At 52.0% G+C, this 24,152-nt stretch overlaps 1 protein-coding gene across 50 annotated transcripts in view; it reads right to left on the reverse strand.

Annotated features, from left to right (window-relative positions):
* Positions 1-978: 978 nt before the first annotated feature.
* LOC132341308 (E3 ubiquitin-protein ligase BRE1B-like) overlaps positions 979-24,152 on the reverse strand; it is a 67,801-nt gene continuing 44,627 nt past the window's right edge. For 3 of the 50 annotated variants that reach the window (XM_059872709.1, XM_059872715.1, XM_059872711.1), the window contains 9 exons: positions 21,674-21,823; positions 17,001-17,213; positions 13,188-13,313; positions 7,848-7,988; positions 6,699-6,800; positions 2,421-4,313; positions 2,048-2,285; positions 1,715-1,902; positions 979-1,306 (listed from right to left, as the gene is read on the reverse strand). In XM_059872709.1, coding sequence (XP_059728692.1) covers positions 4,137-4,313; positions 6,699-6,800; positions 7,848-7,988; positions 13,188-13,313; positions 17,001-17,213; positions 21,674-21,823 — 909 coding nt within the window. In that variant the 3' untranslated portion in view covers positions 979-1,306; positions 1,715-1,902; positions 2,048-2,285; positions 2,421-4,136. Of the gene's footprint in view, positions 1,672-1,692; positions 2,327-2,378; positions 4,314-6,698; positions 6,801-7,847; positions 7,989-13,187; positions 13,314-17,000; positions 17,214-21,673; positions 21,824-24,152 lie in introns of all 50 variants that reach the window. The other 47 variants (XM_059872720.1, XM_059872750.1, XM_059872747.1 and 44 more) reach the window with 47 other exon arrangements.

Consider the following 24,152-nt stretch of genomic DNA (forward strand, 5'->3'; position numbering starts at 1 on the left):
TGCCCGGGACTCCCAGGGGATTTGCGGAACCCTGGGAAAAACCGGAGAAATTCGGGAATTTTGGGGCAATTTTGGGAGAATTTCGGGGAAAATTGGGATTTTCGGGGCCGATTTTGGGTGAATTTGAGGCGATTTTGGAGCTCTTGGAGTCGATTTTAGATCATTTTGGGCTCCCGGATCCGATTTTGGGGGTCCCGAGGCCGATTTTGGCCGATTTGGGGCGATTTTGGGGCATTTCCGGCCGATTTTGGGGCATTTTTGGGTCTCCCCCCCCATTCCCCGTTACCCTCCGGCGGCTCCATGGGCACTTCCGGTTTCAGCACTTCCGGCTTCCGGTGTTTCCACGGAAACGCCGGAAACCGCTCTGGCCACGCCCCTTTCTCCTCTCTATGGTCCCGGAAGAGCCGCTCCGCCCGCCAGGCCTCCGGAACTCGATGGTCGCGGCGCAAAATGACCCCAAATCCCCCAAATTCACCCCAAAAGCGCCGAATTTCCCCCAAATTCCTCCAGATCCTCCCGAATCGCGGCCAAAATTCCCCAAATCCCCGATTTTCCACCCCGATCCCGCCCCCTGCGGGGAGTTTTGGGGTCCTCCACGCCCCAAATCCCCTTCAAAATGCCCCCAAATTCCCCCAAATTCCCCAAAATTCCCAAATTTCCCCCCAAAATTTCCCCAGGAATTCCCAAATTTCTCCTAAAAATGCCCAAAATTTCCCCCAAAATTCCCCAATTTATCCCAAAAAATGCCCAAAATTTCCCCAAAATTCCCAATTTTTTCCCCAAAACTTCCCCGAATCCCCCCAGAATTCCCCCAGGTTGACCCCAAGTGACCCCAAATTACCCAAATGACCCCTGAGTGACCCCCAGACCCCCAAAGTGACCCCAGGACCCCCCTGAGTGACCCCAAATGACCCCAGAGTGACCCCCGAGTGACCCCTGGCCGGCCCCGCCCCCACAGACTCCGCCCACCGCCGTGGGAACGCCTCCGAGCGATTTTATTGGCTGGGAAAAGGGAAAAGGGGGCGGGGCCACATGGGGAGTGAAAGGTCATGGGTGGAGGGGGAGGGGCCAAGGGGCGGGGGAGGGGCAGGGGGGACATTGGGAGTGACCACGAGTGACCAATGAGGGAGCGGGGGGGGGGGCAGAGTGACCAATGGGCACCTCAGAGTGACCACGAGTGACCACGAGTGACCAGGGGTCACTTTGGGGTGGTCAGTGGTCACCTCAGAGTGACCAGGAGTGACCAGGGGTCACCTTGGGGTGGTCAAGGGTGGCCTGAGGTGGTCAGTGGTCACCTTGGGGTGGCCTTAGAGTGACCAGGAGTGACCAGGGGTCACTTTGGGTTGGTCATTGGTCACTTCAGAGTGACCAGGGGTCACTTTGGGGTGGTCAAGGGTGGCCTGGGGTGGTCAGTGGTCACTTGAGAGTGACCAGGGGTCACTTTGTGGTGGCCTTGGAGTGACCATGAGTGACCAGAAGTGACCAGGGGTCACTTTGGGTTGGTCAGTGGTCACTTCAGAGTGACCAGGGGTCACTTCGTGGTGGCCTTGGTGTGACCAGGGGTCACTCTGGAGTGACCAGGAGTGACCAGTGGTCACCTGAGAGTGACCAGGGGTGGCCTGGAGTGACCAGTGGTCACCTCAGAGTGACCTTAGAGTGACCAGTGGTCACCTAGGGGTGACCAGGGGTCACTTTGGGGTGGCCTTGGGGTGACCAGGGGTCACTTTGGGGTGGCCTTGGAGTGACCAATGAGGGTCCAGGGGTGGCCAAAATGACCAGGGGTCAGCTCAGAGTGACCAGGGGTCACTTTGGGATGGCCTGGAGTGACCAGGGGTCACTTCAGAGTGACCTTAGAGTGACCAGTGGTCACTGTGAGGTGGCCCTAGAGTGACCAGGAGTGGCCTGGAGTGACCAGGGGTCACTGTGAGGTGGCCCTAGAGTGACCAGGAGTAACCAGGAGTGACCAGTGGTCACTTAGGGGTGGTCAAGGGTGGCCTGGGGTGGTCAGTGGTCACCTTGGGGTGGCCTTAGAGTGACCAGGAGTGACCTTAGAGTGACCAGGGGTCACTTTAGAGTGACCACAAGTGGTCAGTGGTCACTCAGAGGTGGTCAGTGGTCACTTCAGAGTGACCACGAATGACCAGGGGTGGCCTGGAGTGACCAGGGGTGGTCAGTGGTCACTTGAGAGTGACCAGGAATGACCACTGGTCACTTTGGGGTGGTCAAGGGTGGCCTGAGGTGGTCAGTGGTCACCTTGGGGTGGTCAGTGGTCACTTTGGGGTGGTCTGGGATGGTCAGTGGTCACTTCGGGGTGGTCAGTGGTCACCTCAGAGTGACCAGGAGTGACCAGGGGTCACTTTGGGATGGCCAGGAGTGACCAGTGGTCACTGTGAGGTGGCCCTAGAGTGACCAGGAGTGACCAGGGGTCACTTTGGGGTGGTCAAGGGTGGCCTGGGGTGGTCAGTGGTCACTCTGGGGTGGCCTCAGAGTGACCAGGAGTGACCATGAGTGACCAGGGGTCACTTTGGGGTGGTCAGTGGTCACTTTGGGGTGGTCAGGGTGGCTTTGGGGTGGTCAGTGGTCACTTTGGGGTGGTCAGGGGTCACTTTGGGGTGGTCAGGGGTCACTTTGGGGTGGTCAGGGGTGGCTTTGGGGTGGTCAAGGTGACCAGAAGTGACCAGTGGTCACTTTGGGGTGGTCAGGGGTGGCTCTGGGGTGGTCAAGGTGACCAGAAGTGACCAGTGGTCACTTTGGGGTGGTCAGGGGTCACTTTGGGGTGGACAAAGGGGCTCAGGGGTGGCCTGGGGTGGCCAGAAGTGACCACAGGTGGTCAGTGGTCACCACGGAGGGGCCGGAGAGCGGTCATTGGTCAGCGAGAGATGACCAGGAGTGACCGTGGGGCGGCCACGGCGTGGTCGGGGTGACCAGTGGTCATCGTGGGTGGTCAGGGGTGACCAGTGGTCATCGTGGGTGGTCATTGGTGGCCAGTGGTCATCGTGGGTGGTCATCGGTGGCCAGTGGCCATCGTGGGTGGTCATCGGTGGCCAGTGGTCATCGTGGGTGGTCAGGGGTGACCAGTGGTGGTCAGTGGTCACCAGGGATGGACACAGAGTGACCACAGGTGGTCAGTGACAGACACAGAGTGACCACAGGTGGTCACCAGGGATGGACACAGAGTGACCACAGGAGGACACTGGTGGCCATGGGCCAACCATTGGCTGGTCAGAAGTGACCACAGGGTGGCCGTGAGTCTCCATGGGGTGGCCATCAACGGTCATGGGTGGCCTTGGTCACCAAGGATGGACATTGGATGACCACAGGTGATCGTTGGTGGCCATGGTCACCAAAGATGGACAGAGATGACCACAGGTGATCGTTGGTGGCCTTGGTCACCAAAGATGGACAGAGATGACCACAGATTGTCATTGGTGGCCATTGGTCACCAAGGATGGACATTAAATGACCACAAATGGTCATGGGTGGCTGTGGTCACCAAGAATGACCATGGATGACCACTGGTCACCACGGGATGACCACCACCCCTCAGCTGATGGAGACGAGGTGGAAGCCATAGATCATCAAAGGATGGACACTGGTCACCACGGATGGACACTGGTCACCAAGGATGGACACTGGATGACCACGGGTAGCCATGGGTGGCCGTGGTCACTAAGATTGACCACAGATGACCACTGGTCACCACAGGATGACCACTGGCCCTCAGCTGATGGAGACATGGTGGAAGCCATGGGTCACCAAGGATGGACACTGGGTGACCATGGGTGGTCATGGGTGGCTGTGGTCACCAAGAATGACCATGGATGGCCACTGGTCACCAGGGGATGACCACCCCTCAGCTGATGTAGACGCGGTGGAAGCCGTGGGTCACCAAGGATGGACACTGGATGACCATGGGTGGCCATGGTCACCAAGAACGACCACAGCTGACCACAGCTGGCCAGGGGTCACCAGGGGATGACCACCCCTCAGCTGATGTAGACGCGGTGGAAGCCGTGGCCGTGGGTCACCAAGGATGGACACTGGCTGACCATGGATGGTCATCGGTGGTCATTGGTCACCAAGGATGGACACAGATGACCACAGCTGGCCAGGGGTCACCAGGGGATGACCACCCCTCAGCTGATGTAGACGCGGTGGAAGTCGTGGGCGCCGAAGGCCGCGTTGCACTTGGGGCACTTCCTCTGGCGCGTGTCGTAGCGGCTCTTGACGCACTCGAAGCAGAAGACGTGGAAGCACTTGGTCAGCACCGCGTCCTTCTTGCGAGCGTTGCAGCACGGGCAGGTCAGCCGGGCCTGGCCGGAGGGGACAGCGGAGGTCAGCATAGGTCATCCATGGTCAACCAAGGTCATCAAAGGTCAACCAAGGTCATCAAGGGTCAACCAAGGTCATTAAAGGTCAACCAAGGTCATTAAGGGTCAACCAAAATCATCAATGGTCAACCAAGGTCATCATAGGTCAACCAAGGTCAATAAGGGTCAACCAAAGTCATCAATGGTCAACCAAGGTCATCATAGGTCAACCAAGGTCATTAAAGGTCATCAATGGTCAGCCAAGGTCATCAATGGTCAACCAAGGTCATTAAAGGCCAACCAAGGTCATCCATGGTCAACCAAGATCATCAAAGGTCAACCAAGGTCATCAATGGTCAGCCAAAATCATTAAGGGTCAACCAAGGTCTGTAACGGTCAACCACGGTCATTAAAGGTCAGCCTAGGTCATCAATGGTCAACCAAGGTCATCAAGAGTCAACCAAGGTCATCAAGGGTCGTCAATGGTCAACCAAGGTCATCAAAGGTCAACCAAGGCCATCAATGGTTAACCAAGGTCATTAATGGTCATCAACGGTCATCAATGGTCAACCAAGGTCATCAATGGTCAGCCAAGGTCATCAAGAGTCAACCAAGGTCATCAATGGTCAACCAAGGTCATTAAGGGTCAACCAAGGTCATTAAGGGTCAACCAAGGTCATTAAGGGTCAACCAAGGTCTATAACAGTCAACCACGGTCATTAAAGGTCAACCTAAGTCATCAATGGTCAACCAAGGTCATCAAGGGTCATCAATGGTCAACCAAAGTCATCAATGGTCAACCAAGGTCATTAAAGGCCAACCAAGGTCATCAATGGTCAGCCAAAGTCATCAATGGTCAACCAAGGTCATCAAGGGTCAACCAAGGTCTATAATGGTCAACCACGGTCATTAAAGGTCAATCTAAGTCATCAATGGTCAACCAAGATCATCAACGGTCATCAATGGTCAACCAAAGTCATCAATGGTCATCAATGGTCAACCAAAGTCATCAATGGTCAACCAAGGTCATCAATGGTCAACCAAGGTCATCAATGGTCAACCAAGGTCATTAAAGGCCAACCAAAGTCATCAATGGTCAACCAAGGTCATCAATGGTCAACCAATGTCATCAATGGTCAACCATGGTCATTAACAATCATCAATGGTCAACCAAGGTCATTAAGGGTCAACCAAAGTCATTAAGGGTCAAGCAAGGTCACTAGAGGTCAACCAAGATTGTCAATGGCCAACCAAGATCATTAAAAGTCATCAATGGTCAACCAAGGTCATTAAAGACCATCAATGGTAAGCTGGGCCTGGCTGGAGGGGACAGACGGACAGCCAGGGTGGTCAGGGGTCAGTAAAAGTCAACCAAGGTCATCAATGGTCAACCAAGGTCATTAGGGGTCATTAATGGTCAACCAAGGTCATTAAGGATCATCGATGGGCCACCAAGGTCATTAAGGTTCATTAAAGGTCAACAAGAGTCATTAGAGGTCTTCAAAGGTCAACCAAGGTCATCAGAGATCATCAATGGTCAACCAAAGCCATTAAAGGTCATCAAAGGGCAAACAAAGTCAATCGAGGTCATTCAGGGTCAACCAAGGTCATTAAAGGTCATCAATGGTCAAACAAGGTCATCCAGGGTCAACCAAGGTCATTAAAGGTCAACCAAGGTCATTAAAGGTCAACCAAGCTCATTAAAGGTCAACCAAGGTCATTAGGGGTCTACCAAGGTCATTAGGGGTCAACCAAGGTCATTAAAGGTCAACCAAGGTCATTAAGGGTCAACCAAGGTCATTAAAGGTCAACCAAGGTCATTAAAGGTCAACCAAGGTCATTAAGGGTCAACCAAGGTCATTAAAGGTCAACCAAGGTCATTAAGGGTCAACCAAGCTCATTAAAGGTCAACCAAGGTCATTAAGGGTCAACCAAGGTCATTAAAGGTCAACCAAGGTCATTAAAGGTCAACCAAGGTCATTAAGGGTCAACCAAGGTCATTAGGGGTCAACCAAAATCATTAAAGGTCAACCAAGGTCATTAGGGGTCAACCAAGGTCATTAAAGGTCAACCAAGGTCATTAAGGGTCAACCAAGGTCATTAAAGGTCAACCAAGGTCATTAAAGGTCAACCAAGGTCATTAGGGGTCAACCAAGGTCATTAACGGCCATCAATGGTCCTGGAAGCTCCACCCAAGGTCCCAGAAGCTCCACCCAAAGTTCCTCAAGATCCTGGAAGCTCCACCCAATATCCCAGAAGCTCCACCCAAGGTCGTGGAAGCTCCACCCAAGGTTCCTCAAGGTTCCTCAAGGTTCCTCAAGGTTCCTTGAGGTCCCGGGAGGTCCCGGGAGGTCCCAGGAGGTCGCGGAAGGTTCCGGAAGGTCTCACCCGGTACTCCTTGATCTCCTCCTGCAGGATCTGGTCGGCGTCGGCGTAGACCTCGACCTTGCGCTGCTTCTCCAGCTTCCGGCGCAGCCGCGACAGCTCCTCCTGAGGGACACGGGGTGGGACAGGGAGCCCAAAAATCCCCAAAACGGCCCCAAAAATTCCCCAAAATGGCCCCAAAAATTCCCAAAAAATTCCCCAAAATTTCCCCAAATTCTTCCCAAAATGGTCTCCAAAAATTCCCAAAAATGGCCCCCAAAATATCCAAAAATTCCCAAATATGGTCCCAAAATTATTCCCAAAAAATACCAAAAACGGCCCCAAAAAACCCCAAAAACTCTAAAGATGATCCCAAAATTATTCCCAAAACATCGCCAAAAATGGCCCCAAAAAACCCCCAAAAGTCGCAAAAATGGCCCCAAAAATCCCCAAAATATCCCCCAAAAAATTCCCCAAAATTCCCTAAAAAGTCCCCCCAAAACCCAAAAAAAATCCTCCAAAAATTCTCCAAAAATTCCCCAAAAATCCCCAAAAATTCCCCCAAAATCACCAAAATACCCCAAAAATCCCCCCCAAATCACCAAAATATCCCCCCCAAAAAACCCTCCCAAAAATCGCCAAAAATTCCCCAAAAATTCCCCCAAAAATCACCAAAAAAGCCCCAAAAAATGCCCCAAAAATTCCAAAAATGATCCCAAAATTATTCCCGAGAAATCCCCAAAAAACCCAAAAAAAACCCCCAAAATTTCCCAAAAAATCCCGAAAAAATCCCCAAAAATTCCACCAAAACACCCAAAAAAATCCCCCAAAAAATTCCTGAAATTCCCCCAAAAATTGCCCAAAAAATCCCCAAAATTCCAAAAAAAATCCCCAAAAATTCAACAAAAAAATCCCAAAAAATTCCCCAAAAAATCCTCAAAAATCCCCAAAACCCCCCCACAAAAAATTCCAAAAAAGATCCCAAAATTATTCCCAAAAATATCTCCCAAAATGGCAGCAAAAATCCCCAAAAAATCCCCAAAAACGGCCCCAAAAACTCCCAAAAATCTCCAAAAAATCCCAAAATTCCCCCAAAATCCCCCCCAAATTCCCGACCCTCCCGGTTTTCCCAAACCCGGCGGAATTCCCCCCGAATTTGGGGATTTCCCCCACCTGGGCCCGTTTGAGGCTCAGCGACTCCTTGTCCTTGGCCGCTCGGTTCTCGGCCGCGCACACCTGCAGCTCCCGCAGCCGCGCCTGCACGTGCTCGCCCTGCGCCCGCAGGTCCTCGGCCAGCTGGGCCGCCTCCACCGCCTGGGAGACACCTGAGTTACCTGGGGTGCACCTGGGCACACCTGGGGTACACCTGAGTTACCTGGGGTACACCTGGGATACACCTGGGATACACCTGAGTTACCTGGGGTACACCTGGATACACCTGGGATACACCTGAGTTACCTGGGGTGCACCTGGGATACACCTGGGATACACCTGAGTTACCTGGGGTGCACCTGGGATACACCTGGGATACACCTGAGTTACCTGGGGTGCACCTGGGATACACCTGAGATACACCTGGGCACACCTGAGTTACCTGGGGTACACCTGGGATACACCTGAGTTACCTGGGATACACCTGAGATACACCTGAGTTACCTGGGGTGCACCTGGGATACACCTGAGTTACCTGGGGTACACCTGGGATACACCTGAGATACACCTGAGTTACCTGGGGTACACATGGGATACACCTGGGTTACCTGGAGTACACCTGGGATACACCTGAGTTACCTGGGGTACACCTGAGTTACCTGGGGTACACCTGAGATACACCTGGGATACACCTGGGCACACCTGGGATACACCTGAGTTACCTGGGGTACACCTGGGATACACCTGGGATACACCTGAGTTACCTGGGATACACCTGGGATACACCTGAGTTACCTGGGATACACCTGGGCACACCTGAGTTACCTGGGGTGCACCTAGGATACATCTGAGTTACCTGGGGTACACCTGGGGTACACCTGAGTTACCTGGGGTACACCTGAGATACACCTGAGTTACCTGGGGGACACCTGAGAGACACCTGAGTTACCTGGGGTACACCTGGGATACACCTGAGTTACCTGGGATACACCTGGGATACACCTGAGATGCACCTGAGTTACCTGGGGTACACCTGGGATACACCTGAGTTACCTGGGGTACACCTGGGATACACCTGAGTTACCTGGGGTACACCTGGGCACACCTGGGATACACCTGAGTTACCTGGGGTACACCTGGGATACACCTGGGATACACCTGAGTTACCTGGGGTACACCTGGGCACACCTGGGGTACACCTGAGTTACCTGGGGTGCACCTGGGATACACCTGGGTTACCTGGAGTACACCTGGGATACACCTGAGTTACCTGGGGTACACCTGAGTTACCTGGGGTACACCTGAGATACACCTGTAATACACCTGAGTTACCTGGGGTACACCTGGGATACACCTGAGTTACCTGGGATACACCTGGGATACACCTGAGTTACCTGGGGTACACCTGGGATACACCTGAGTTACCTGGGGTACACCTGAGTTACCTGGGGCACACCTGGGGTACACCTGAGTTACCTGGGGTACACCTGGATACACCTGAGTTACCTGGGGTACACCTGGATACACCTGAGTTACCTGGGATACACCTGGGATACACCTGAGTTACCTGGGCACACCTGGGATACACCTGGGATACACCTGAGTTACCTGGGGTACACCTGGGGACACCTGAGATACACCTGAGTTACCTGGGGTACACCTGGGCACACCTGGGATACACCTGAGTTACCTGGGGTGCACCTGGGATATACCCGAGATAGACCTGAGTTACCTGGGGCACACCTGGGATACACCTGAGTTACCTGGGGTGCACCTGGATACACCTGAGTTACCTGGGGTACACCTGGGATACACCTGAGTTACCTGGGGTACACCTGAGTTACCTGGGGTACACCTGGGATACACCTGAGTTACCTGGGGTACACGTGAGTTACCTGGGGTACACCTGGGATACACCTGAGTTACCTGGGGGACACCTGGGATACACCTGAGTTACCTGGGGTACACCTGAGATACACCTGAGTTACCTGGGGTGCACCTGGGATACACCTGAGTTACCTGGGGTACACCTGGGATACACCTGAGTTACCTGGGGTACACCTGGGATACACCTGAGTTACCTGGGGTACACCTGAGTTACCTGGGGCACACCTGGGGTACACCTGAGTTACCTGGGGTACACCTGGGATACACCTGGGATACACCTGAGTTACCTGGGGTACACCTGGGATACACCTGAGTTACCTGGGGTACACCTGGGATACACCTGGGATACACCTGAGTTACCTGGGGTACACCTGGGATACACCTGAGTTACCTGGGGTACACCTGGGATACACCTGAGTTACCTGGGGTACACCTGGGATACACCTGGGCTACACCTGGGATACACCTGAGTTACCTGGGATACACCTGGGATGCACCTGAGTTACCTGGGGTACACCTGAGCACACCTGAGATACACCTGAGTTACCTGGGGTACACCTGGGAACACCTGAGATACACCTGAGTTACCTGGGGTACACCTGGGATACACCTGAGTTACCTGGGGGACACCTGAGATACACCTGAGTTACCTGGGGTACACCTGAGATACACCTGAGTTACCTGGGGTACACCTGGGCACACCTGAGATACACCTGAGTTACCTGGGGTACACCTGGGATACACCTGAGTTACCTGGGGTACACCTGAGATACACCTGAGTTACCTGGGGTACACCTGGGATACACCTGAGTTACCTGGGATACACCTGGGGTACACCTGAGTTACCTGGGGTACACCTGGGCACACCTGGGATACACCTGGGCACACCTGAGACACACCTGAGATACACCTGAGATACACCTGAGCATACCTGGGTACGGCTAAGAACACCTGAAGTACACCTGGGCACACCTGAGATACACCTGAACACACCTGAGATACACCTGACATACACCTGGACACACCTGAGATACACCTGCGATACACCTGAGATACACCTGAGACACACCTGAGACACACCTGAGATACACCTTAAATACACCTGAGATACACCTGAGATACACCTGGGCACACCTGAGATACACCTGGGCACACCTGAGATACACCTGACATACACCTGGACACACCTGAGATACACCTGAGACACACCTGAGACACACCTGAGACACACCTGAGATACACCTGGGCACACCTGAGACACACCTGGACACACCTGAGATACACCTGAGATACACCTGACATACACCTGGACACACCTGAGACACACCTGAGATACACCTGAGACACACCTGAGACACACCTGAGATACTCCTGAGATACACCTGGGCACACCTGAGACACACCTGAGATACAGCTGAGATATCCCTGAGATACACCTGAGACGCACCTGAGATACACCTGAGACACACCTGAGACACACCTGGGCACACCTGAGACACACCTGGACACACCTGAGATACACCTGAGATACACCTGAGATACACCTGGGCACACCTGAGACACACCTGAGATACAGCTGAGATACAGCTGAGATACACCTGAGACACACCTGAGATACACCTGGACACACCTGAGATACACCTGAGATACACCTGAGATACACCTGGGCACACCTGAGACACACCTGAGATACAGCTGAGATACACCTGAGATACACCTGAGACACACCTGAGACACACCTGAGATATCCCTGAGATACACCTGAGACGCACCTGAGATACACCTGAGATGCAACTGAGACACACCTGAGATACACCTGAGATACACCTGGGCACACCTGAGATACACCTGAGCACACCTGAGACACACCTGAGATACACCTGCGATACACCTGAGATACACCTGAGATACACCTGAGATACACCTGAGACACACCTGAGCACACCTGAGACACACCTGAGCACACCTGAGACACACCTGAGCACACCTGGGTACAGCTAAGAACACCTGACGTACACCTGGATGCACCTGTGACACACCTGTGACCCACCTGCCCCCACCTGGGACACCTGAAACCCACCTGAGACCCACCCAGACCCACCTGAAGGGTACCTGAGACACATCTGGACACACCTGGGGGTACCTGGGACACACCTGAGCTCACCTGTGACACATTTGGGGACACCTGAGCACACCTGAGACACACCTGAGCACACCTGAGATACACCTGAGATACACCTGAGATACACCTGGGCACACCTGGACACACCTGAGCACACCTGTGACCCACCTGTCCCCACCTGGGACACCTGAAATCCACCTGAGACCCACCCAGACCCACCTGAAGGGTACCTGGGACACATCTGGACACACCTGGGGGTACCTGGGACACACCTGAGCTCACCTGTGACACATTTGGGGACACCTGAGCACATCTGTGACACACCTGTCCCCACCGGTGACACACCTGAGCTCACCTGTGACACATTTGGGGACACCTGAGCTCACCTGTGACACACCTGTCCCCACCTGTGACCCACCTGGGACAAACCTGTCCCCAGGTGTCCCCAGGTGTGTCGCTCACCTGTCCCCAGGTGTGTCACTCACCTGTCCCTCACCTGTCCCCAGGTGTGTCGCTCACCTGCCTCTCACCTGTCCTCAGGTGTCCCTGACCCGTCCTTCACCTGTCCCAGGTGTCCCCACGTATCCCGCACCTGTCCCCAGGTGTGTCCCCAGGTGTGTTCCTCACCTGTTTCCATCTGTCCCAGGTGTCCCTCACCTGTCTCTCACCTGTCCCCAGATGTCCCTGACCTGTCCTTCACCTGTCCCAGGTGTCCCCACATATCCCGCACCTGTCCCCAGGTGTGTTCCTCACCTGTCCCTCACCTGTCCCAGGTGTGTCCCACATGTCCCCAGGTGTCCCTCACCTGTCCCAAGGTGTGTCCCCAGGTGCGTTCGTCACCTGTCCCAGGTGTCCCTCACCTGTCCCCACCTGTCCCCACCTGTCCCCAGTGTGTCCCCACCTGTCCCCACCTGTCCCAGGTGTGTCTCTCACCTGTCTCTCACCTGTCCCCACCTGTCCCTCACCTGTCCCCACCTGTCCCAGATGTGTCCCCACCTGTCCCAGGTGTCCCTCACCTGTCCCCACCTGTCCCTCACCTGTCCCTCACCTGTCCCCACCTGTCCCTCACCTGTCCCTCACCTGTCCCAGGTGTCCCCACCTGTCCCCACCTGTCCCCACCTGTCCCCACCTGTCCCTCACCTGTCCCAGGTGTCCCCACCTGTCCCCACCTGTCCCAGGTGTCCCTCACCTGTCCCCACCTGTCCCCACCTGTCCCAGGTGTCCCTCACCTGTCCCTCACCTGTCCCCACCTGTCCCAGGTGTGTCCCCACCTGTCCCCACCTGTCCCCACCTGTCCCCACCTGTCCCTCACCTGTCCCCACCTGTCCCCACCTGTCCCAGGTGTCCCTCACCTTCCTCTTGTGCAGCTCCAGGGCCTGCGAGCGCAGGCTCAGCTCCTTCTCCACGGCGCCCAGGGCGCTCTGCAGGCCCCGCTCCTTCTCCTCCAGCTTCTGCACCACCTGCAGCTGCGCCTCCACCTAATTAAACCGGTCATTAATAATTATCAATGCATTATTAATTATTAATTAGCGAAATCGGCTCGCTAATAGCCAAAAGAACGGCGGTTCTGGCCAAAACGAGGCCGTTATTAGCCAATTATTAGGGCTAATTAGGTCCTGATTGGTCTCCCTGGGCTCCTGCTCCACCTGCAGCTGCGCCTCCACCTGCACAAACCCGCCATTAGCTAATTTCTAATTAATTATTAATTATTAATTTGTGAAATCGGCTCATTAATAGCCAAAAGAATGGCGGTTCTGGCCAAAATGAGGCCGTTATTAGCCAATTATTAGCACTAATTAGGTCCTGATTGGTCTCTTTGGGCTCCTGCACCACCTGCAGCTGCGCCTCCACCTGCAGGAACCATAAATTCATTAATGATTAATTATTAATTAGTGAAATCGGCTCGCTAATAGCCATAAGAATGGCGGTTCTGGCCAAAATCAGGATATTATTAGCCAATTATTAGAGCTAATTAAGTCCTGATTGGTCATTTTGGGCTCCAGCTCCACCTGCAGCTATGCCTCCACCTGCAGGAACCATAAATTCATTAATGATTAATTATTAATTAGTGAAATCGGCTCGCTAATAGCCATAAGAATGGCGGTTCTGGCCAAAATCAGGCCATTATTAGCCAATTATTAGAGCTAATTAAGTCCTGATTGGTCATTTTGGGCTCCTGCACCACCTGCAGCTGCGCCTCCACCTGCACAAACCCACCATTACCTAATTATTAATTAATTATTAATTATTAATTAGTGAAATCGGCTCATTAATAGCCAAAAGAACGGCGGTTCTGGCCAAAACGAGGCCGTTATTAGCCAATTATTAGAGCTAATTAGGTCCTGATTGGTCTCTTTATGCTCCTGCTCCACCTGCAGCTACGCCTCCACACGCACAAACCATTAATTCATTAATTATTAACTAATAATTAGTGAAATCGGCTCCTTAATAGCCAAAAGAACGGCGGTTCGGGCCAAAATCAGGCCGTTATTAGCCAATTATTAGAGCTAATTAAGTCCTGATTGGTCTCTTTGGGGCCCTGCTCCACCTGCAGCTGCGCCTCCACCTGCACAAACCCGCCATTAGCTAACTATTAATTAATTATTAACTAATAATTAGCCAAATCGGCGCATTAATAGCCAAAATAACAGTGATTCTGGCCCAAATCAGGCCGTTATTAGCCAATTATTAGAGCTAATTAACTCCTAATTGGTCTCCCTGGGCTCCTGCACCACCTGCAGCTGCGCCTCCACCTGCACAAACCCGTCATTAGTAACTATTAGTTAATTATTAATTAATAATTAGTGAAATTGGCTCGCTGATAGCCAAAAGAACGGCGGTTCGGGCAAAAACGAGGCCGTTATTAGCCAATTATTAGCGCTAATTAGGTCCTGGTTGGTCTCTTTGGGGCCCTGCTCCACCTGCAGCTGTGCCTCCACCTGCAGGAACCATTAATTCATTAATGATTAATTATTAATTAGTGAAATCGGCTCGCTAATAGCCAAAAGAACAGCGGTTCTGGCCAAAACGAGGCCGTTATTAGCCAATTATTAGAGCTAAGTAGGTCCTGATTGGTCATTTTGGGCTCCTGGTCCACCTGCAGCTGCGCCTCTATCTAATTAAACTGGTAATTAATAATAAATTAATTAATAATTAGTGAAATTGGCTCGCTAATAGCCAAAAGAACGGCGGTTCGGGCCAAAACGAGGCCGTTATTAGCCTATTATTAGCGCTAATTAAGTCCTGATTGGTCTCTTTGGGCTCCTGCTCCACCTGCAGCTGCGCCTCCACCTGCACAAACCCGCCATTACCTAATTATTAATTAATTATTAATTATTAATTAGTGAAATCGGCTCATTAATAGCCAAAAGAACAGTGGTTCTGGCCCAAATCAGGCCGTTATTAGCCAATTATTAGCGCTAATTAGGTCCTGATTGGTCATTTTGGGCTCCTGGTCCACCTGCAGCTGCGCCTCTATCTAATTAAACTAGTAATTAATAATAAATTAATTAACAATTAGTGAAATTGTCTCCCTAATAGCCAAAAGAATGGCGGTTCGGGCCAAAACGAGGCTGTTATTAGCCAATTATTAGCGCTAATTAGGTCCTGATTGGTCTCTTTGGGGCCCTGCTCCACCTGCAGCTGCGCCTCCACCTGCAGGAACCATAAATTCATTAATGATTAATTATTAATTAGTGAAATCGGCTCGCTAATAGCCATAAGAATGGCGGTTCTTGCCCAAATCAGGCCGTTATTAGCCAATTATTAGAGCTAATTAAGTCCTAATTGGTCTCCCTGGGCTCCTGCACCACCTGCAGCTGCGCCTCCACCTGCACAAACCCGTCATTAGTAACTATTAATTAATGATTAATTATTAATTAGTGAAATCGGCTCGCTAATAGCCAAAAGAACGGCGGTTCTGGCCAAAACGAGGCCGTTATTAGCCAATTATTAGAGCTAATTAAGTCCTGATTGGTCTCTTTGGGGCCCTGCTCCACCTGCAGCTGCGCCTCCATCTGCCCAAACCAATAATTAATTAATAATTCATTAATAGTTAGTGAAATTAGCTCATTAATAACCAAAATAACAGTGATTCTGGCCAAAATTAGGCCATTATTAGCCAATTATTAGAGCTAATTAAGTCCTAATTGGTCTCTTTGGGCTCCTGCTCCACCTCCACCTGCACAGGTAAGTCATTAATCATTAATTAATCACTTATTAACAATATCAGCTCGTTAATAGCTGAAATTAGGGCAGTATTAGCAATTATTATGTCATTATTAGCCAATTATTAGCGCTAATTAAGTCCTAATTGATCTCTTTGGGCTCCTGCTCCACCTCCACCTGCACAGGAGAATCATTAATTACTAATTAATCACTAATTAGCAATATCAGTTTGTTAACAGTGAAGATTAGGTCATTATTAGCCACAATTAGGCAATTATTAGGTAATTATCAGGGCTAATTAAGTGCTAATTGGTCTCTTTAGGCTCTTGCCCCAAACCCACCTGAATTATTAATTACTAATTAATCATTAATTAGCGAAATGAACTTGTTGAGGGCCAGCAGCTGCTCGGCCAGCTCATTAATGGCTATTAGGCCGCTAAAATACCCTATTAATAACTAATAATTCGTAATTAATGGCTATTAAAACTTAATTAATAGTAATTAATAGCTAATTAATGACCTTTTCAGGGCTCACCTGGGCCTTGAGGGGCAGCACCTGCTCGGCCAGCTCATTAATGGCTATTAGACCACTAAAAAACCCTATTAATAACTAATAAATCATTATTAATGCCTATAAAAGCTTAACTAATAGTAATTAATAACTAATTAATGACCTTTTGGGGGCTCACCTGGGCCTTGAGGGCCAGCACCCGCTCGGCCAGCTCATTAATGGCTATTAGACCCTTACTAAACCCTATTAATAACTAATAACTCATTATTAATGCCTATTAAAACTTAATTAATTACCAATTAAGGACTAATTAACGACCTTTTGTGGGCTCACCTCTGCCTTCAGGGCCAGCACCTGCTTGGCCATCGCATTAATGGCTACTAGACCCCTAATGAACCCTATTAATAGCTAATAAATCATCATTAATGGCTATTAAAACTTAATTAATAGTAATTAATGACTATATAACGAGATTTAGAGGGCTCACCTGGGCCTTGAGGGCCAGCACCTGCTCGGCCAGCTCGTCCTTCTCCTCGCGCAGCAGCTTGTGGATCTGGTTGGCTTTGATGCGCTCTGACATCAGCTTGAAGTTGGCGTCGTCCTTCTCGCGCAGCTGCTGCAGCAGCCGCAGGTTCTGCTCCTGCATGTCCTCGAAGGCCTGGCCCGTCACGTCCATCTCCGACAGCAGCGCCTCCTCCTCCTGAGGGCACACCAAGATGGCCGCCGTCAGCAGAGAGAATAACCCGGAGAGACAAGATGGCCGCCGTCAGTAGATAAAATAACCCAGAGAGACAAGATGGCCGCCGTCAGTAGATAAAATAACCCAGAGACAAGATGGCCGCCATCAGCAGATAAAATAACCCAGTAACCCAGAGAGACAAGATGGCCGCCACGAGGTGATAGAATAACCCGGAGAGACCCGGAGAGACAAGATGGCCGCCGTCAGCAGAGAGAATAACCCGGAGAGACAAGATGGCCGCCGTCAGTAGATAAAATAACCCAGAGAGACAAGATGGCCGCCGTCAGTAGATAAAATAACCCAGAAAGACAAGATGGCCGCCGTCAGCAGAGAGAATAACCCGGAGAGACAAGATGGCCGCCATCAGTAGATAAAATAACCCAGAGAGACAAGATGGCCGCCGTCAGTAGATAAAATAACCCAGAGACAAGATGGCCGCCATCAGTAGATAAAATAACCCAGAGAGACAAGATGGCCGCCGTCAGTAGATAAAATAACCCAGAAAGACAAGATGGCCGCCGTCAGCAGAGAGAATAACCCAGAGAGACAAGATGGCCGCCATCAGTAGATAAAATAACCCAGAGAGACAAGATGGCCGCCATCAGTAGATAAAATAACCCAGAGAGACAAGATGGCCGCCGTCAGTAGATAAAATAACCCAGAGTGACAAGATGGCTGCTGTCAGTAGATAAAATAACCCAGAGACAAGATGGCTGCCGTCAGCAGAGAGAATAACCCAGAGAGACAAGATGGCCGCCGTCAGCAGAGAGAATAACCCAGAGAGACAAGATGGCCGCCATCAGTAGATAAAATAACCCAGAGACAAGATGGCCGCCGTCAGTAGATAAAATAACCCAGAGACAAGATGGCCGCCGTCAGTAGATAAAATAACCCAGAAAGACAAGATGGCCACCGTCAGCAGAGAGAATAACCCGGAGAGACAAGATGGCCGCCGTCAGCAGATAAAATAACCCGGAGAGACAAGATGGCCACCGTCAGCAGATAAAATAACCCAGTAACCCAGAGAGACAAGATGGCCGCCACGAGGTGATAGAATAACCGGGAGAGACAAGATGGCCGCCGTCAGCAGAGAGAATAACCCAGAGAGACAAGATGGCCGCCATCAGTAGATAAAATAACCCAGAGAGACAAGATGGCCGCCGTCAGTAGATAAAATAACCCAGAGACAAGATGGCAGCTGTCAGTAGATAAAATAACCCAGAGACAAGATGGCCGCCGTCAGCAGTTAAAATAACCCAGTAACCCAGAGAGACAAGATGGCCGCCACGAGGTGATAGAATAACCAGGAGAGACAAGATGGCCGCCGTCAGCAGAGAGAATAACCCGGAGAGACAAGATGGCCGCCGTCAGTAGATAAAATAACCCAGAGAGACAAGATGGCTGCCGTCAGCAGATAAAATAACCCAGAGAGACAAGATGGCCGCCGTCAGCAGATAAAATAACCCAGTAACCCACAGAGACAAGATGGCCGCCACGAGGTGATAGAATAACCCGGAGAGACAAGATGGCCGCCGCCACTACAGAGAATAACCCAACAACCCAGAGAGACAAGATGGCCGCCACGAGGTGATAGAATAACCCGGAGAGACAAGATGGCCGCCGCCACTACAGAGAATAACCCAACAACCCGGACAGACAAGATGGCTGCCATGAGGTGACAGAATAACCCATGGAGACAAGATGGCCGCCGTGAGGGGATGCAATCACCTAAAGAGATAAGATGGCCGCTGTCAACGGATGCAATAACTCATAGACCCAAGATGGCCACCATCAGCAGATAGAATAACCCGGAGAGACAAGATGGCCGCCACAAGGTGATAGATAAACCCAGAGAGACAAGATGGCCGCCGCAAGCAGATGCAATAACCCGTGGAAACAAGATGGCTGCTGTGAGCAGACAGACTAACCCATGGAGACAAGATGGCCACCGCGAGGTGATGGAATAACACATGGAGACAAGATGGCCGCCGTGACGTGATCCGGAAACCCACAGACACAAGATGGCCGTCGTCAGCAGATAAAACAACCCAGAGAGACAAGATGGCTGCCACAAGGTGATACATAAACCCACAGATACAAGATGGCCGCCGTCAGCAGATAGAATTAACCCAGAGAGACAAGATGGCTGCCATCAGCAGATGCAATAAGCCACAGAGACAAGATGGCCACCGTGAGGTGATGGAATAACCCAGAGAGACAAGATGGCCACCATCAGTAGATAGAATAATACAGAGAGACAAGATGGCCGCCGTGAGGTGATGGAATAACCCTGAGAGACAAGATGGCCGCCGTGACATGATCCAGAAACCCACAGACACAAGATGGCCACCGTCAGCAGATAAAACAACCCAGAGAGACAAGATGGCCGCCACCAGTACATATAACAACCCAGAGAGACAAGATGGCCGCCGTAAGCAGATGCAATAAGCCACAGAGACAAGATGGCTGCCGTGAGGTGATGGAATAACCCAGAGAGAAAAAATGGCCGCTGTCAGTAGACAGAAAAACGCAGAGAGACAAGATGGCTGCCGGGAGCACATACAATAACCCATAGACACAAGATGGCCGCTGTGAGCGCATGCAATGACCTAGAGACAAGATGGCCGCCGTGAGGTGACAGAATAACCCACAGAGACAAGATGGCCGCCGTGAGATGATGGAATAACCCACAGAGACAAGATGGCCGCCGTGAGATGATGGAATAACCCAGAGAGACAAGATGGCTGCCGTGACCAGATTCAATAACCCCTAGACACAAGATGGCCGCCATCAGTAGATGCAATAAGCCACAGAGACAAGATGGCCGCCGTGAGGCGATAGAATAACCCAGAGAGACAAGATGGCTGCCATGACCAGGCAGGGCCAAAAGAGGGACAAGAGGGAATGGGACAAGATGGCCGACGATAGAGAACAGGACAAGATGGCTGCCACGAGATGACGTAACAATCGATACAAGATGGCCGACGATAGAGAACAGGACAAGATGGCTGCCATGAGATAATGTAACAATCGATACAAGATGGCCGACGATAGAGAACAGGACAAGATGGCCGCCGTGAGCGGATGCAACAACCCATGGAGACAAGATGGCCGCCAGGAGGGAATGGGACTGGGTGTGCCCAGGTGTGCCCAGGTGTATCTCACCTGCGCCCAGCTATGCCCAGGTGTATCCCAGGTGCCCCCAGGTGTGCCCAGGTGTATCCTAGATGCCCCCAGCTGTGCCCAGGTGTGCCCCAGGTGTGTCCCAGGTGTGCCCAGCTGTGCCCAGGTGTGCCCAGGTGTGCCCAGGTGTATCCCAGGTGCCCCCAGCTGTGCCCAGGTGTGCCCAGGTGTGCCCTCACCTGTTTGGTGGCCACCAGCCTGTCTGCAGGTGCTCGATCTGCCCCAGGTGCATCCCAGGTGTGCCCAGGTGTGTGTGAGCTGTGCCCAGGTGCCCCCAGGTATGCCCAGGTGTCCCCAGGTGTGCCCAGGTGTGCCCAGGTGTATCCCAGCTGCATCCCAGGTGCCCCCAGATGTGCTCAGGTGTCCCCAGGTGCCCCCAGGTGTGCCCAGGTGCCCCCAGGTGTGCCCAGGTGTGCCCTCACCTGTTTGGTGGCCGCCAGCCTCCTCTGCAGGTGCTCGATCTGCCCCAGGTGTGCCCAGGTGTGTGTGAGCTGTGCCCAGGTGTGCCCAGGTGTATCCCAGGTGCCCCCAGGTGCCCCCAGGTGTGCCCAGGTGCCCCCAGGTGCCCCCAGGTGTGCCCAGGTGCCCCCAGGTGCCCCCAGGTGTTCCCAGGTATGCCCAGGTGCCCCCAGGTGCGCCCAGGTGTGCCCAGGTGTGCCCTCACCTGTTTGGTGGCCGCCAGCCTCCTCTGCAGGTGCTCGATCTGCCCCAGGCGTGCCCAGGTGTATCTGAGCTGTCCCCAGGTGTGCCCAGCTGTCCCCAGGTGCCCCCAGGTGTGCCCAGCTGTCCCCAGGTGCCCCCAGGTGTGCCCAGGTGTATCCCAGGTGCCCCCAGGTGCCCAAGCTGTGCCCAGGTGTGTGTGAGCTGTGCCCAGGTGCCCCTAGGTGTGCCCAGGTGTGCCCAGGTGTGCCCAGGTGTGCCCAGGTGCCCCCAGGTGCCCTCAGGTGTGCCCAGGTGCCCCCAGGTGTGCCCAGGTGCCCCCAGGTGTGCCCAGGTGTGCCCAGGTGTGCCCAGGTGAGCCCTCACCTGTTTGGTGGCCGCCAGCCTGCTCTGCAGGTGCTCGATCTGCCCCAGGTGTGCCCAGGTGTGTGTGAGCTGTGCCCAGGTGTGCCCAGGTGCCCCCAGGTGTGCCCAGGTGCCCCCTGGTGTGCCCAGGTGCCCCCTGGTGTGCCCAGGTGACCCCAGGTGTGTGTGAGCTGTGCCCAGGTGTGCCCAGGTGTGCCCAGGTGTGCCCTCACCTGTTTGGTGGCCGCCAGCCTCCTCTGCAGGTGCTCGATCTGCTCCTCGCTCAGCCGCAGCCGCCGCAGCGCCTCCTCGTCGGCCAGCTTCTTCGACTCGCGCCGCTCGCGCTCCTCCAGCTCCCGCCAGCGCCCCCGCAGCTCCTCCAGCTCGTTAATTAATCATTAATTAGTAATTAATAGCTGTTAATAGCCATTTATTAGCCAGTTATTAGTCATTCATTAGCCACGGAACCCATAGCAACCAACGGGAGCTTCTTGGACTCGCGCCGCTCGCGCTCCTCCAGCTCCCGCCAGCGCCCCCGCAGCTCCTCCAGCTCGATAATTAATCATTAATTAGTAATTAATAGCTGTTAATAGCCATTTATTAGCCAGTTATTAGTCATTAATTAGCCATGTAACCCATAGCAACCAACGGGAGCTTCTTGGACTCGCGCCGCTCGCGCTCCTCCAGCTCCCGCCAGCGCCCCCGCAGCTCCTCCAGCTCGTTAATCAGTAATTAATAACCGTTAATTAGCCACTAATAGCCATTTATTAGCCAGTTATAAGTCATTAATTAGCCATGTAACCCATCGCAACCAACGGGAGCTTCTTGGACTCGCGCCACTCGCGCTCCTCCAGCTCCCGCCAGCGCCCCCGCAGCTCCTCCAGCTCGTTAATCAGTAATTAATAACCGTTAATTAGCCACTAATAGCCATTTATTAGCCAGTTATTAGTCATTAATTAGCCATGTAACCCATAGCAACCAACGGGAGCTTCTTGGACTCGCGCCGCTCGCGCTCCTCCAGCTCCCGCCAGCGCCCCCGCAGCTCCTCCAGCTCGTTAATCAGTAATTAATAACCGTTAATTAGCCACTAATAGCCATTTATTAGCCAGTTATAAGTCATTAATTAGCCATGTAACCCATCGCAACCAACGGGAGCTTCTTGGACTCGCGCCACTCGCGCTCCTCCAGCTCCCGCCAGCGCCCCCGCAGCTCCTCCAGCTCGTTAATCAGTAATTAATAACCGTTAATTAGCCGCTAATAGCCATTTATTAGCCAGTTATTAGTCATTAATTAGCCATGTAACCCATAGCAACCAACGGGAGCTTCTTGGACTCGCGCCGCTCGCGCTCCTCCAGCTCCCGCCAGCGCCCCCGCAGCTCCTCCAGCTCGTTAATCAGTAATTAATAACCGTTAATTAGCCACTAATAGCCATTTATTAGCCAGTTATTAGTCATTAATTAGCCATGTAACCCATCGCAACCAACGGGAGCTTCTTCGACTCGCGCCGCTCGCGCTCCTCCAGCTCCCGCCAGCGCCCCCGCAGCTCCTCCAGCTCGTTAATTAATCATTAATCGTTAATTAATAGCTGTTAATAGCCATTTATTAGCTAGTTATTAGTCATTAATTAGCCACGTAACCCATAGCAACCAACGGGAGCTTCTTGGACTCGCGCCGCTCGCGCTCCTCCAGCTCCCGCCAGCGCCCCCGCAGCTCCTCCAGCTCGTTAATTAACCATTAATTAGTAATTAATAGCTGTTAATAGCCATTTATTAGCCAGTTATTAGTCATTCATTAGCCACGTAACCCATAGCAACCAACGGGAGCTTCTTGGACTCGCGCCGCTCGCGCTCCTCCAGCTCCCGCCAGCGCCCCCGCAGCTCCTCCAGCTCGTTAATTAATCATTAATTAGTAATTAATAGCTGTTAATAGCCATTTATTAGCCAGTTATTAGTCATTAATTAGTCATGTAACCCATAGCAACCAACGGGAGCTTCCTGGACTCGCGCCCTCGCGCTCCTCCAGCTCCCGCCAGCGCCCCCGCAGCTCCTCCAGCTCGTTAATTAATCATTAATTAGTAATTAATAGCTGTTAATAGCCATTTATTAGCCAGTTATTAGTCATTCATTAGCCATGTAACCCACAGCAACCAACGGGAGCTTCTTGGACTCGTGCCCCCACAGCTCCTCCAGCTCATTATTAATAATCATTAGTCATTAATTATTCATTAACAACCATTAATTAGCCACTTCTTAGTCCCTGTTTCATTAATTAATCCACAGCAATGAACGGGAGCCTCTTGAATCCCTGGCACTCCCGCTCCTCCAGCTCATTATTCATTAATTAATGATCATTAATTAGTCATTAACAACCATTATTAACTATTAATTAGCCAGTTATTAGTCACTGTTTCATTAATTAACCCACAGCAATGAACAGGAGCTTCTTCGACTCGCGCCCCCGCAGCTCCTCCAGCTCATTAATTATTAATTAATAATCATTAATTAGTCATTAATAACCATTATTAACTATTAATTAGCTAGTTATTAGTCACTGTTTCATTAATTAACCCACAGCGATGAACGGGAGCTTCTTGGACTCGCAGCGCTCGCGCTACTCAGCTCATTAATTAATTGTTAATTACACGCTAATTAGCCATTAATTAGTCATGAATTCGTAACTGTTCAATTATTTAACTTACAAAGAATCAGTGGC

Source organism: Haemorhous mexicanus, chromosome 38, assembly GCF_027477595.1.
Source record: "Haemorhous mexicanus isolate bHaeMex1 chromosome 38, bHaeMex1.pri, whole genome shotgun sequence".
Taxonomy (NCBI): domain Eukaryota; kingdom Metazoa; phylum Chordata; class Aves; order Passeriformes; family Fringillidae; genus Haemorhous; species Haemorhous mexicanus.